At 36.3% G+C, this 16202-nt stretch overlaps 1 protein-coding gene across 1 annotated transcript; it reads left to right on the top strand.

Annotated features, from left to right (window-relative positions):
• The first annotated feature begins 1218 nt into the window (after positions 1 to 1218).
• LOC140162807 (uncharacterized) lies at positions 1219 to 10327 on the top strand. Its single transcript, XM_072186111.1, has 3 exons — positions 1219 to 1585; positions 6098 to 6299; positions 8193 to 10327. The coding sequence occupies exons 1-3, from the start codon at positions 1416 to 1418 to the stop codon at positions 8310 to 8312; spliced, it is 492 nt and encodes a 163-aa protein (XP_072042212.1). The 5' UTR covers positions 1219 to 1415; the 3' UTR covers positions 8313 to 10327.
• The last annotated feature ends 5875 nt before the right edge of the window (positions 10328 to 16202 follow it).

Here is a 16202-nt window from a genome sequence, read left to right as displayed (position 1 = left end):
GGTTTCCCGCTAGTATATCATTTCAATTCCAATCCAATTCAATTCATGCCCAAGCCAAATCATTCTTATTCCAATTCAATTCCAACGCATTCAATCAGTTCAAATTCAATTCAAATTTCAACCATTCAAAATGATTTCAATCAGTGGCACCGGAACCGGGCGGGGGGGGATGATTTTGGTGGCTATGGACAAGTAGGCCTACCCCAGGCAAGTACCAATTTGCCCCACCCCAATAACTTGGGCCAGGTGCCATGACATTGGGCCCGGCCCCCTAATAGTCCTCTGCAATCCACTTCAATTCTTCATTAATTACTCATTATTATTGCAATTCCAATCCAATTAAATTCATGAATAAACCAAATAATTTTATTCCAATTCAATTCCAAGGCATTGAAATGGTAATCACCTAAAATTCATTTCAATTTCAATCGGGCCCGCATAGTGCACGATTTGTTTTGGGAGGTGGGGGTTGTGGACGCTGATTTTGAAAAAGGCGACTTTTTCAAGTGGCGATTTTGTGTTAGTGGACTTTCTTCTCAGAATTTTGACCAAAAAAGCGTAAAAAACCTGATAGGCCTATCGCAAATTGTGATATTTTGGGACTTTTTGTATACTTTTGCAAAAGAAATGCAACCCCGCGCTCCTGCTTACGGGCCTGAATTCAATTCAAATTTCATCAACATTTGGCCTAAAAATGTTTGATTGGCGTAATCCCACTGACCTGCCCTAAAAATTAGGCCCCCGATTAGGCCCGACACTAGACTTTTTTGTTTGCAATAAAATAAATAATAAATTAAAAAAAAAGTAAATAAAGAATTAAATTTAAAAAAAAAGAAGAAAAATGTTCCCAAGGTCTTTAGCAAACGCGATTTTACAGCTTTAAAATTAGAAAAATCAAACTTTTTTTTAGGCCTAAACCATGAAAACAGGAATGTCAACCCAGAATATTTCATCTAAAACCTTCCCTGTATGCTTTGCGTAGAGTGTTGCCAAATCTCTTAAGTGCAGTGATAACGCATAATTGGGCGACTTCTTGCGATTTTTGCAACGCATTATTTAATCTCTTTCTTCATTATTTTGTATATTCTTGTATTTTATGCACACAAAATATTCAAAAATAAAATGCGTTACCAAGTTTATATATTTGGACTTTCTACTTTGCCTTGATAAAAAGTGCATGTAAAAGTTGTGCGGTTTGTTGGTATTTACATGCCGCGCTGTGCTTGCTGCTGAATCCTGTATACACACATGACAATGAACAGCACGGATCTCAGCTGTAAGCTTAAAATTGGGCATGTTTATCGCTCTGTGTATCGCTCAAATTAACTCCATAGGTAGAAATCAGCCACGAACAAGAATCGAAAAGTAATTCTCATGATTCTAGTCACATTAAATTAAGTTATTAACAACAAAACATGGCCCACCGATCGAATTTTCCTCCACCAAATCCGTACTCACGAGGAATGCCTGGGACAGGATATCGCAGCCAATCTCCCCGACAACATTCCCCAGCAGGTGGCGCAGGCATGCATGGGTTTTCTGGCTCACCAAGAGGCAGAGGAGGAGGCCAATATTACAGTCCTAGGTAAGATTTTGTTTTCTTGTCACTTCACTAGTCCGAATAATAATCAGACTCAGAACTGTCAAACTTTCGGATCGTCAGGAGTAGCTCTGACTTCTTATCAGGACAAAGTACCTAAGAATGAGACATGTAGGCCGCCCCTTGCCTACTGATGGCTCTGAACAGCTGAACAGAGGCTGTTCAATGAAGACTGCCCCAAGGGCCTTGTCAGAGAACAAGCAGATCTCCCCTATCTGTAAAATTTTAAAGGTTTTGGTGGCTTCCTTTGAAAAGAGCCGTTCACTGAAGACTGCCCCTTGGCTAGTACAGAAAACAAGTAGATCTCGCCTATCTGCTATTTAAAAGAAACAAAACAATACAACCTGCCGGTCAACATCCTAACACTTGGGTGGGAGTGGCGAAAGAATAGTGACTTTCCTCAAAATACAGTTCACAATGAAAGTAGTAGGGAACTTAGTACATCTGAAAATGCTATCTTTTAAAGCAAAAGGAGGTTGGTGGGAGTGGATGAGTGTGTGTATGTTTTTCCCTTGGGATAGGCCTACTATTTTAGTCACAATTTGTAGGCTAGTGACATCACTCTGTATGTAAACATATGTACCGTACCAAATTTTACAAATTACTCTTCAGAAGAGTTAAATATCATACAATGTAGGGCCTACATGTATTCTTCATGCACATTAGTACCCCCCCCCCATGTGGCCCCTCCCGCATACCCGAAGGGGGGAGGGGCAAAAATTTGATTAATCATTGCTTTTATATTGCGCATATCAATTTCAGGTACCGTATGTTATTAGGCAAAAAAAAACTTTGAAGAATGTTTCTCATGTACAAAAGTATAGGAAAGTGAACATTAAACCACTTTTTTAGGATGAAGGAAGCATTTTTTCAAAAAAGTTTAAAACAGGTTTTTATGTCAAAAATGGTCTCTTTTGGGGTGCTAAATCTGCTAAAATCGCCTGGGCTTAGGTACAAACTGGTACATACAATGTATATGGGCATTTTCACGGTAAAGGGTGTAACTTTGGATTTTTAACATTTTGATCCGTAGTTTTCTAATAAAGCCACAGAATTCCATGATTTTTGGCCACATAAGTCATCTAGTTAGCAGCTACCTTGGGTAGCATAATCATCTTCGGGAGTTACTGCGTTCAGTTTTAGCAGGCTTAAATGTACCTAATATTGCCATTTTGAAAAACTGTAAAAAACAGTAACATTTTTGTAAAACCCTGTGTTTTCTTCAGTTAGTTCATGGATAATTTTTCTTATCCTGAAAGTACGGTCATATGTTCAGTAAACACTGCCACATTAGATTTAATTGTGAACAGCCCTGTATTTTTGAGAACCGGACTTGATATTTGTCGTTTCGAGGCTTCATTTTCCGTTAACAATTGTTAACAAACTTTGTGGGTATAGCTTTGGTTCATAATTCTTGGTTATTTCTTCACTTCTTCTTGATTCATAACAGTTGATATCTTAACTTGAAATGGGTAACAAAAATTAGTTGATTTGCAAGCTTTTAAAATTTTTATAAAATCTTGACTTCAAAGAGCCGATTTTCCGTTAACTTTTTGAAGCCTCGAAACAAACTGTTCAGCAAGCTTGGGCAAATATAAATAAAAGAGCTCATCCAATCTATTTATCAAAATGTAGCAAAGTAGATCCTCAAGTCACTTGTTTTTAAATCATGGAGATATATATCACCGTTTGAAAATGGGACCCAATACAAACTTTCCGTAACAATTGAAGCCTCCGAAACAAATGAAGCCTCCGAAACAACAGTAAACTTAATTATCATCTATGCATATCTAAATTGGTATGTTCCATATTGATATCTGCATTGTAATTGTTGCATGATATGTGCAGAATGTCATAAATTTAAAAAAAAATTGATATTATGGTTAATGCTTGAAAAATATACTGATATCCAAGAAAGCCCGTTTCGGAGGCTTCACATGCAAATAACACCATACTTAACAAATGGGTGAAAAAATTATCATGTTATAAATCTGCAATATCTGCCGCATAGAATCATTGATTCAATACACACAAGAAAATAACAGCTTAGATGATCCCAACAGTGTTGTTTTCAAAAAAAACTACTTCTGCCATGTTTAACCATTGTAAACATGAAGCCTCGAAACAAAAAAAAAAAATGACTTGCTGTGATAATTTAATTTTTGTCACAACTGAAATTCAATACTTAGAAGCAAAGCATGAAAATTGGTAATTGTGATATTTTTTACCTATTTTTCATGTCAACTTGTAGTAGTTAGCCAAATATTTTACTTTTATGATCACCTGTGTTGTTAACTGAAGCCTCCGAAACACAAATCGCTTGAATTGCCAATTCTAAAAAATAACTCCAATTTCTGTGAAACTTGGCTGGGAGGTTCCTTTCATCAAGTAGTATTTGTACATGAAGTTAGACATTTAAATTATTTTAGGAACCCAATTAAAACTTAAAAAATATGTTTAAGGTTGGGAAATTTCCATTGCAAATGACCCTTGATGTTAAAAATTTTCAAAATTGCAATTACAAACATAGCAAAACATGGTATAAAATTTAACTTATATCTGTTGACTTACTTTGGAATGGGATTTCACATGTATTCCAGCTTTCATGTCATAATTTTCTGAGCTTATGTAAAATACATTTTTCTTAGATTTTAACCAAAATGTTATGGAAATGTCAAATTTTTTATCAGAAATCAAAAGGTTTAAGCCTTGAAACACTATTTTACTGGAATTTAAGTTGCTTCTATGCATGATTACAGTAAACAGAAACATATTTAAGTGGTTTGAAATTTTGACCCTAAAAATCAAAAGTTACACCCTTTACCGTGAAAATGACCATATCTAGATCTAATTTACATATTTTACGGTATAATTTTGAGAAAACAAGCCAAGATAACAGCCTTGAAGAATATTACATGTACCGGTACAGTGGAAACTCGTTAATACGAGATCGCTTAATGCGAGAAACCGCTTACTATGAACAGAAACTTGTGGTCCTGATTTTCCCCTATTAATTACTGTACAAAATAAACTGTTTGATACAAGGTAAATAACACGAAATCCGCATTTATACGAGCACTTACTGTCAGTCAAAGCTTTTGTTTTCTATTGTTTTTATGACGGATAAAACAAGCTAATTTCCCAAGGTAAATTTATGATGTAAATCATGTCAGAAGTTGACAAAATACTCGCTCGAAAACTCAAAGCATAACTTCAGGTGCAACTGCACTCTTGTACGTACAAATCAGGGCAAAAGGACATTCGAGTAGGCTACACTCGCTACAAAAATCCCAGACAGCACTTTAGTGGCAAATGAGGATTCCTTTCTTATTTTTAGATGTTATCAAGTCATAACGAAATTTGCCATAAAAGGTCAATTATTGCTGACGACATATCAGACTAGCCAATCGCAAACTCGGAAGTCCGCCCTTGGATCGAAAGTGGGAAAGGCATGTTTACTAGCTGCTGAAAGTAGGGAACTCCCGATATCGCCGTATAATTGTTTTATTTGTTTACGATATTCAGCTTGAGAAATCATCTAAATTTCATCAGAAAACACTGTGAGAAAAATGCCTCTTACCGAAAATCAAAAACGAATATTAGCCTATCAAACCGATTGAGGGAATTTTGAACTGTGACATTGCTCGGAGGCTGCAAATCTAGTATAAAATAATAAAGACGGCTATGCAAGCTTAAATGCAGATTCGACCAGTGAAGTTTTGCCCGGGATGCTTGTACAGCCCTGAGCCGACTTTAGGCTTAAACACATGCAGTCTTCCAACACATTTTTGCACCTGACTTTTAAAACGAACTCCGCTTAATACGAGCTAAACATGCCGACCCCGGCTATCTCGTAATGACTTGTATTAACGAGTTTCCACTGTATAATAGATATTCTTCAAGGCTGTTTACTAGAGCTCAATTGTTTTTTTGTTAAATGATGTTGATAATGATACTACTCCCTATTCCAGAAAAATACAGTTATTTTTGGGATTAAAAAAATATTATCCTGTTTTGCCAAATGAAACATAGCTAAATCCTAATCCTTTAGTTAGTGCTACAATGTAACTAGCAATAAAAATCATAATTTAATATTTGGCCAAAGGCCAAAGACTTGTACTAAGACTAATTTCAGTTTATCCATTCTAATTTTTGGAAAAGACTTGTTTCATTCTTATATATGAAAGTAATGTCACAAAAAAATGAAAATTAGAGCAAAATTTCGGCATATACTCAATATGTTGAATGCTTAAGACTTGTTCCAGGTCTGTGATTTTTGTGACTCGATTGTCAGAAAATATGCCGAAAATGCATGTTTTGGCTCTTTTTTTCAAGAAATTAGTAAAATAGTGAAATTTTTCTTTTATCACCAGTTAGGATCATTGCGCTATGTTTCATTTTAATCCCAAAAAAATTAGTGCTGTATTTTTCTGGAATGGGGAGTAGTTACGATTTAGTATGACTAAATTCTTTACTGCATAAATTTCCTCTTTTCAGAGGGTTTTCACCAAATCGAGGCCCCTCACCACAACATATGCATCATGGTAGAGGCAGTGGGCAATTCTCACCATCAAATTATCAACAGTCTCCGTACACACCTGGTTCTAATCAACAGTTCTATCAACAGTGGGAAGGGGGAAACAGGGGAAGAGGAGGAAGAGGACGAGGAGGAGGAGGAGGAGGGTATAGGAGCCCTAGAGTAAGTACTACAGTGGAAACTCATTAACACAAAGTTGTGCAGAATTCAAATTTTACTTCTTGTTATCAGGAGTTCATGTTATCCAGTTCTAATAACATGTGAAATGTATGCTTGGGAATGTAAAACATACTTCTTGTTATCAGGAACTTCATGTTAAGAGGGTTCGTGTTAACGAGTTGCCACTGTATATACTCCATTAATATATGGTGTTCTTGTTCATTGATTGGTGGTTGGAGTGCAGTTGGTATTGCCCAAGGGATTGTTTGTTACATTTATAATATTTTATATTAGCCCGACACCTCTTGCATATTAAGATAGGTAGATATATTTGTGATCAGTACAGGCCTCGAAATAAGCCAGAATTTCAGAGGGCCATTTGTGCCCTCAATCTAAAATGTTTGAGGGCCCTCAAAATTTTTTGTGGGCCCGAATTTGATCCTCTCAGCAATAAGTGCTATCCCTGCATGCATTGTAGTGGATCTAAAGAGTAAACATACAAAACTGAAAATAACTAAGACCACTCAGATATTGGTTCATGTGGATAGCTAATTAATTAAATCATTGAGTTTCTTTTTTAAACAAAGCGAGTAAACTTTGAACGTGAAGTAGTTTGTATGTTTTTACTGCGGAACAAGCAATTGTGTTATTTTTACAGCAAGCAATGTTGGGATATACCCCATAGCTGTTATGACACAACAGTATGAATCATGTGAATAGGTATGAATAGGTTTTATATGGTTCACATGGCTTGAAAGAAGTTGGTTATATGGATACTTAATAAAAGAAGATTCAAAAGGCCAACCAAAAATATGATGTGTCTGACCAAAATATAACTGTTTAAGGGTAGACGAGGTATTGTTGGTTGAAGCAACCTAAAAATCGATTTTCATTATATAGATCAATATATTATTGAAAATTAACACCTTGATGTTTTGCAAAAGTTCATTCTACAAATTGTATACTTTGCAAACTTGCTTAATTTATTGTTGTTAAATAGTTATGTACGTTTTACAAAAGTGTTGTTGTTTCAGCCCTCTTTACAACATAACTCAAGAACCACAGCACCTATCTGTGATATTTTAATTCTTCTACACGCTCGCTATGAATTGAGCAATGCAGTTTTTGCCAAAGCTCACTACATTGTACCATTCGTAAGATGCTGTGAACTACCAAATCACAACAGTTTAAAATAATTAATAACCTTAATGTGATAGGCCTATAATAAATGTTCCAAACTGAGTGTGATATATGCTTGGAATACAGGTAAATTTAATATAAATATCAGCAAAGGAACAAAGCACAAATGTCTTTGTAATACTAATATCAATAATATAATGTAGGGTACATAAAAAGGCTTATATTGAAAGTTATTGTGTCCAATTTTTACGAAAACCATAATGTTATGTTATTATGGCTAGCTGTTGTCATGAATGCCGCCCAGTCGATTGGTTGTATGAATGCAACTCCATTTACCTCTTACGGTGTATATATGTAATAACCAAAAACTTAAAATGAGGTGTCAGGTCACTTTAAAAGTACTATAATAGTGCTCAAGTATCAAAGTTTGAATTATGTAGACCTGTCTGCACACACTATTGTGATTTGTTCAAAGATTACTTGATGTTCAATTTTAGTATGGCGTCATCAAGGCACAGGCATGGGGTATCCAGAACAATTGGCTTCAGTGCGTAGGGTTATTTATTTCTGTTGTATGTACCGTACTTGTAAAATTTGACCACCTTCATGTTTTAAATGTCAGCTTTGCTTTCATATTTGCAGTTTGCATGGCACATTAATGATTGCTCCAAAACTGCTAAATATTTCATGGTGAGCTGGTTAGCAAATCACTCTTCCCACAAATTTCATATGCCATGTTTTCGTTCATGTTAACAGGGTAGAGGTTCACACGGTGGTGGAGGCAGTGCAAGCGTTGAGCAGTACTACAAACACTCTATGGTGGAGGATCCTTGGAGGACTCTAGCAAACTCACAATCAGGGACAGCAGGGACATAGCTGTGCTGTTTTAAGGTTTGTGGGTTGAGTGAATCAGTGGAGGGAGGTTGGATAGTGAACACATGTATAAGAACAGGCCAGAACAGCTGCAGCTCTATCAATCCAAGGTTTGTTCACATTGAGAGAATCTGAGGCGGACTCTATAGCAAACTTTTGAGATTCATCCGAACGACAGCTATGCAGCTTTGCCAATCAAGGTTTGTGCATGTTGGGAAGGTTTGTGGCGGGCTTTAATTAATTGCAACATCACAACCACAGTCCAAGACCGAAGCTACACATAACTCCTACCATTGCCAACCCAATGTTTGTGTTTACAGACCTGTCTATTGTTGTGAAACTGTGGCCATCACTTGTGGTCCTCACTTTTTCCAAGATTTTCAACATGATGATCACAAAAGCAAATAGGTCTTGACAAAAGCTAAGCATTGTACAAAGTGCAATAATATGTGGGCATACATGTAATGGAAGTTTAGTGGCAGTGAAGACAAACCACCGCATGTACATGCAATGTCTAACAAATGAAATCATCAATTGGCTGAATAATTAGGTCTGAAACATTGATGAGCAAGACGCTGGGAATGACTAATTGAATGCAATGAACAAATGGACAAATTGCAAAGTTTCTCAATGCCTTGAAAACTTACCTCATGCCATCCTATATAAGTGACATAAGAGAATGTATGTACCAAAGCATGGTTTTTTGATTAGTATCAGGCCATGTTGTCAGGTACTGGGTCTTTTATTGTCTTGAAATGTGTATACCGTATTGTTTGTAATAAACGCCCCCTCCAATTTTTCTGTGAAAAATTGACAAAAATTCCATGCTATATCGTGTGAGTAAGCTTAAAACTGGCATCAGTCAGTCAGTCTTGTCAGGGACGATCGGTAAATTGCAAGGACAAAACCTGTTATGACTTACACTTCCATCCATTCCATTGCCTAATTATGGTAGAATTTCACTAGATTCTTGCTTGATGATGTACTTACGGGTGTAATTTCGATGTATTTACCACAAAAATGATATTTTCAATGGGTGTTGCCATTAATATAGCCCAATTTAACCCAATTTTTAAGTTTTTTTCACTGACAATTCACCTTCAATAAACACCCCCCTTTTGGAAAAATGCAACGCCCCCGGGGCGTTTATTGCAAACAATACGGTAAGTTATAGTTCTTGTTACACTTTGTGGCTGCATTGAATTGAACACATTTGAACAGTAACAGATAACATGTGACTGTGAAACTGAATACTAACATAGTTCAAATTTTGAACTTCCTAGATAGTCTATATATTTACCTCCACTCAGCAGCACTAGCTTTTGAAGTTCAGCGTGTTCTATGTTAGCTTATCGTTACTTGGCATGTGGACACACTTTTACCTGCACGATCAAAGTGGCGCATATGCACACATAAAAGACAACGCTAAGCCAACACAGCACACGCTGAACTTCAAAGCTAGTGCCGTTGAATGGAGGTAGATATATAGACTATACAGGCTTTTGCAAAGACCTTTCGCGCTGCTGCCAACTGATCACATTTAAAAACAATGCGATGCTATGCAGATTGATCGGTGAATGAGGTGCTGATGTGATGACAGTGATGATGACGTGATTCAATTTGCCAATCAGAACCCGAGTTTATATTTACGCCATAAACTGTGCCAAATCGGGCACTGCAAAAGGTCTTTGCAAATGGGTGTAATAATAAAAGTGACACATTCTAATTCACTCAGGCTAATGTCAGCAATATTGTATATTGAGTGGCATGCTGACCAGAAATTACTCAAGAATTTTATAGCAACATAACTTTTTTAACTTTGTAAGATTTTGAACCTCTGAATGCCTAGAATTTTACAGCAGCTAACTTTTAAAATGTTTTAGAATTTTTAGTATGTGAAGAATTGTTAAGATTTTTAAAAAATTGAAGAACTATGAACTTTGTTTTTAATTGAATTTAATTTGAAGAAAAAGTGATGTACACTGTTGAATTAAAAATAAAGTTAACTGATTTGGTACTGTACAAAAACAATACTTATTTGATCATAATTTTGCTGCTGTTGTTCTATCAATCATCATGCCTGTGTTTAGGCCAAGTAAAAAAAATAACATGTATATCGTCCGGAATTTTTCAAAAGTTGGTGAGGGAGGCCCTTATTAATATGTCTTGGTGACAAGTGATTGACTTTTTAAATTTGATTTAAAAGCCATATTGTAACATTTGCTGAGGAGAACGCCCTGAATGTTTTTCAAAATTCTGTAATGTACTTCAGTCAATCACTGATCACCTGAGAAAGGAACAAAACAAGAGTTTGTTGATGTCCTATAAACGAAAGTCCATTTGTTAGGAAGCTGACCCTTTCCCTCACCCTGAAACATACACATACAATGTACATGTGAGTGTGAATTGTTGATAATTTCAAACCAAATGTTGACTTTGACAGACATTTTAACAAGTTTTTACAAATGTAATTGGATTTTTTGATCGCTTCCCCTCCTAACAAAGGGACTTTTATTTGTGACCGCCCACGGCGAATGAGCCGTAAATTCCTCCCCGGTCAATTTTGTTTTATTTCGTGTTTAAAAAATAAACATCATAAACTTAAAAATGGTATATCATTTGACTTCAAACGATATCCAGAAGCGGGGTTATGGTTTGTTAAACTTTGCTCCTTCAACAAAATTATAGCTTTTTACGTTTTTTACATGTGTCTCTTTTTCCACATTGTTGGCAATAAATATCAAACAGTCATAATTGGCGGTCATTTCAAATCATCCCCAAGTCAACGAGGTTTAAGAAAGTTCTCTCATTGTTAATTGTTGGTTATGCATACCTGTACAAAATACAATGCCTGGTAACCCACCATTTGAACAGGATTTAGCAATATAAGCAAACAAAGACCAGAGATTTTAAAAGTTCTATAGCCATCTAAGGTAGAAGCTTATTATCCACTTCAACAATAGCATTATTGATTAGTTTTTGACTATCGAAATGAGACGGATGTCGGGCCAGCAAGTTACCGATGAATATGACCTTCGCACACATTTTACAATCGTAACTTAGAATACAATTTAGGGAATTTACGGCTCATTTGTGCTGCCGGGTCACATTTATATAGGATGTCATCAAACTCTTGGTTTGTTCACTAAGAAACACTTTTTGAAGAGGTCATCTCTGGGGTCCATTTCACTAAATTTTATGAAGCTTCGTAAGTCTCAAAATCAATCGTAACTTACAATGCATCGTGAAATCCATTTCACTAAAATTACTTACAATCGGTAGCCTTCGTAAGTAATAGGGATTTACTACAGGGACCCTTTGTGAAGTCATGCCTAGTAAAAGGGTATTCGTAACTTATGAATGGTTACTTGAGTTACGAAGGTGGAAATGTTTAGTGAGATACACCCCTGCACAGTGTAATTTACCCATTACCAACTTCAAAGTAATGTGCCATATTGCCTTAGCTCCAAAGCTGCAGCACGCATATTTATCCAACAGTCAAATATGTTGAAAAATCACGCATGAATTTTCATGGTCATTTATTTTTCAGGTTCAAATTATTGTTAAATTATTCAAATGCTTATATTTACACCAAAATGTATTTGAGATTAAACATTGACTTTGTTGTATATTTTTACACCCTGCTACGATTGGTACACTCAGTCAGCAGTACTAGTGTTTATGCATGGTCGTTATCAACAGAATCCATGCGTGCATAGCTGACCCCCGTTCACACACACACACACACACAGTGGCCATGCGAAAGATGGATTTTAATGTCACAAAAACAACAGAACCGCCAAATTTATGACAGACCCGCCTCACAAGCTTCAGCGCATTCAACGCTATGATAATACACAATGTTAACTTGAGATAGACAGTGACATTCATGCACAAAAAAATTTAATATTTGCAATTAAAAACTCGTGTTTTTGAAAGATTCTGAATTTTATCAATGAAAATGCAGCGATGACGTCATTGGGTTAACGATTTTCCAACTGCTGATTGGTTGATTGCGTCACTGTCAGTGATCTGTGCATGCACGGTACGGAATGATTTTTCGTATGGGTAAAATACACTGTGCCCAGGTCATCTGCTCATCTTTCAAAATGATGTCTCTGATAAGTATGAGCTGGATGGAATATTTTCATTTTGGTTTTGATAAAGTAAAATGGTAATTTTGAGACAAGCAAAACCTAATATTCATTTTTTCTCAATTTGAGATAAAGGCAAATATGACTGCTCAAATTTAAAGAATTTAGTAAGAAAATATGTCCTACTTTTAACTATATGATTTCAAAAATTGGCCTTGTCATTTTAAAAGTAGGGTGTACTAGCATTACATGACAGATGTTCAAAATCTCTAAATGTTTGAAAATGGCTTTTTGCACATGAACTCATCATATCGTTATTCGTTATGAACATGGCAGAGTGCAGAATACGCAAAATTGCTGTTCTGAGTAAACAGCGTTTGAAAATCTTGGTACCTTTCCATTGGTCCTTCTAATAATTTAGAACATTCGTGAGCACTCATTTGAAATGTATGTTATAGAAGTGAATGTACACGAATTATTGGCAATACTTGCATGTTCTGAAATAATCGATATATCCCTCAAAACACGTTTTAACAGCTATTCGGCTTTATGCTGTATCCAAAATGTCTCTACCATTGCGCAGAGGGAGGTCGAATGTTACGCATTCAACTTCGTGTAAACCACAGCACGCATTCTTTTAAAGCAAAAATAACAATAATATTGGCCTATATTTTGCGTATGATTTTCCGGGATTTTCCAATTTCACGGGCCGCGCACTCACAGTCACATTTACAGCAATATCATGTGGGGAATGTTTGTACTTATTTTGGTATCACTGGATAGAAGATACCTACAGCTATACGTTGGTATCAAATATATTAGTAATATAGAAAATTCGGAGTTTCCCGCTATACAATACTATAGATCAACATGATTTGTACAGCTTACGATTTGTCTCTCTGTCGATTTCATTTATCGCACTTAGGCGCGAATCATCCAAATCAAAATTTCAGTAACTACGTCGGTGAGTAAGATTTACTATTAATTTTTTTTGGGAAATAAAAGATAACCTGAAACATAATCATAAGCATACAAAAACTCAATTTGCTCAAAATTCTCGATTCGTCACTCTGCCGAATTCATGACGATATGAAGAGCTCAGATGCAAAATGCAATATATGCCATTTTCCACCTTTTTGCCTTAGGCCACCAACATTTGCCCTATAATTGACACCCTATGTTAAAAAATCCAATGTAAATTTGTAAAACTATGAGCGTGTTTCTACAGAGCCAAATACCGTTTTGGAAACGGTATGGAACCGTTAATCACTCCTGTGGAAACAGCCTCCAACGCCTTTTTGCAACGCCCTTTCATCGCCAACGGAAACCTCGTTGGAGTAGGTTTTTGCTGATGACTAAGCGGGTAGATTTTCTGTGGAAACAGACCTAAGCGGTAACTTGCCGATTATTGAGCAAAATGGCTGTTAATCAACATGTTAATTGGACAGACGACATGACAAAAACGTTAATAACAGCCTGGGCAACATAACAAGTCCAAACTTTATGTAAAGCCACAATTTCTCCTTGATACGGAAAGACAGAAAAACTCACGGAATTCGGGGTTTGCTCACGGAAATTTGTAAATGCTACAAAATAGTGAAAAACTGTGTAAAATGTAAAACTTTTCTGTTGATTTGCAAAATAAAACAAAAAAAGTGATTATTTAGCAATAACCAACCATTAAACAATCCATTCTAGCATTAATTCCAGGCCTACGATGCAAGATTTTAGCCACACTACCGTAAAAGGTAAGACAAAATACACTTTTAAAACATTCAGATTAAACGGTATGAACACGCCAACGGCAAAAACCTGTCTGTGGAAACAGCAGGTTAAACGGTAAGATAACGGTAAGATAGCGTTATCCATTTAGCGGTAACTTAGCGGTGCGCCTGTAGAAACACGCTCTATGATCAAGAACAGCACATATTTTCTTACTACATGTATGTTTGACGAGTTATATGCTGTAGGGCTGCTAAGAATACGCAGTTGCTTTATTTGCGCAAATCACATATTTTGACTCCAAAGAGACCAATTTTGCATTTTTGGTGGGAAATCATGTATTTTCCCTTTTTTTGTTGTTGAAAATTTGCGTATTTTGGCCTCAAAAATCTCGTATTCTTTGCAGACCTACGCTACAATGTATATCTCAAATCAAGAAAAAAATGATATATCGCTTCTTTGCATCCGAACTTGTTGAATGCTCGCAAAATGGAACACGTGAATGCATTCAATTACAGCAACAATTATAGTCACAGCTGTGTATCATCTTATATTGGATCTGGAGTTAAAGGTACCTTGCAGGTATTATGGTACGGTATTGAGATAGAAGAAAGTAAGTGTGTTAGGTGGATGCCCTTCAGTGCTCAAGCAAAGGACATCAGGAACGTTCATCCAGAAACCAGTGATCCAGGACTGGAATTACAGTTGTAAAGTCTTCGTGAGATGGAAGTCACTCGGTCAAATCATGAAGACGATGCAATACTATTACAGTGGACTTCTGATGAGGACTGTAGGTAATGGCTAAAAATTCCAAGGTATTTATAAATTTCTTAAAGCCATACTTTGAAAAAAAAACCGATGTAGAAATGAGACTACAAATTGACCAGATACCAGTTGACCTATTGCATAGCATATTAGATGGTCTCGGGGAAAGTTACAACTATTCCTGCCTTCTTGGTGAAAGAAACCTACTGTCTGCCATTTTCCTGGGAAAAATGATTCTCAATGTAAAAAAAAAAAAAAAGTTAAATGCTGAAATTGTGTTTCTTTCTACTTATCTGAAACTGAGAACTTCGTAAACTTTTCTTTTGTATTCAAGTTTTTAGAATCCATTTTTGTAAAAAAATTATTTTATCAAGTGTAGGGAAAATGCAATAACATTGTCTGTTGCAACTTTGCTGTAACATCAGTGGAATTGAACCACCCACAAGTGTGATCATGTGATATGATCATGTGACTTGTGTCAACCTGAAATGCTGTATTGCAAGATGCACAGACAACTGATGGCAAGCCATCATCACCTTATATAATGGTAAACTTTTAATGCTAAAAAAGTGTGGTTCAATTCTAACAACATATATGATACATTTATTTCAAGTGTGTATTTTAAGATACAGGAACAGATACAAGGCTGTTATCCACAATCAGAACTCCATGTGCCATACACTCAACATGCAAGATGTTATAGGAGGAGCATTGGTTTGAAAGAGGGGTGTGCGCCTGATGACCTCTGGGAGAGAGTGCAAACGCTGCTGTTGAACAAGAAATTTGGACTACGTCACTACGTTTGCAGCTTGTGTGGGACCGGGCACTGGAAGGAGGATCTCTACTAACGTGACCAGTTTACAGGTTATCTGATGATGTGCAGTGGTATTGGACACAACATTGTATCAACAAAAAAGTAAGTTTTTTTGATCTCATTTGAAGTGATGAAAGCTCTCCTTGTATCAATAAGATGATTCAGGTATTTCCCCAACACCCACTGGGTAAAGGACGGCTTCAAAACTTAACCACCAGTTGCCCACTGGTTCTGTCTGGTTGGATCCGGTTTCTATTGTTCTAAACAATGGAAAGTGGTTCAACCGCCTATCAAGTTTTGAAGCCACCCTAATGTAGCCAGCTCAATGTTGTGACCAAACAAGCGAAGCGAAGGTCACCCACACACATATGCTTGACTTTGATTTAAATTTGAATTTCACTATGAAAACATTGGTCGATAACAATATCAAATCCATAGATCATGTGAAGTAGAGCTTTTTTGTAGTCCTATCAACTGACTAGGTACTGCACCAGTTTC

This window comes from Amphiura filiformis, chromosome 10 (assembly GCF_039555335.1).
Source record: "Amphiura filiformis chromosome 10, Afil_fr2py, whole genome shotgun sequence".
NCBI classification, from domain to species: domain Eukaryota; kingdom Metazoa; phylum Echinodermata; class Ophiuroidea; order Amphilepidida; family Amphiuridae; genus Amphiura; species Amphiura filiformis.
The sequence above is the reverse complement of the archived record's forward strand: the minus strand, read 5'-3'. Positions and strand labels throughout refer to the sequence as shown.

Coding starts and splice junctions, on each gene's coding strand:
- LOC140162807 (XM_072186111.1), top strand. CDS start 1,416: ATGGCCCACCGATCGAATTTTCCTCCACCAAATCCGTACTCACGAGGA. Junction 1,586..6,097: donor GGCCAATATTACAGTCCTAG/GTAAGATTTTGT, acceptor TCCTCTTTTCAG/AGGGTTTTCACCAAATCGAG. Junction 6,300..8,192: donor GAGGGTATAGGAGCCCTAGA/GTAAGTACTACA, acceptor TCATGTTAACAG/GGTAGAGGTTCACACGGTGG.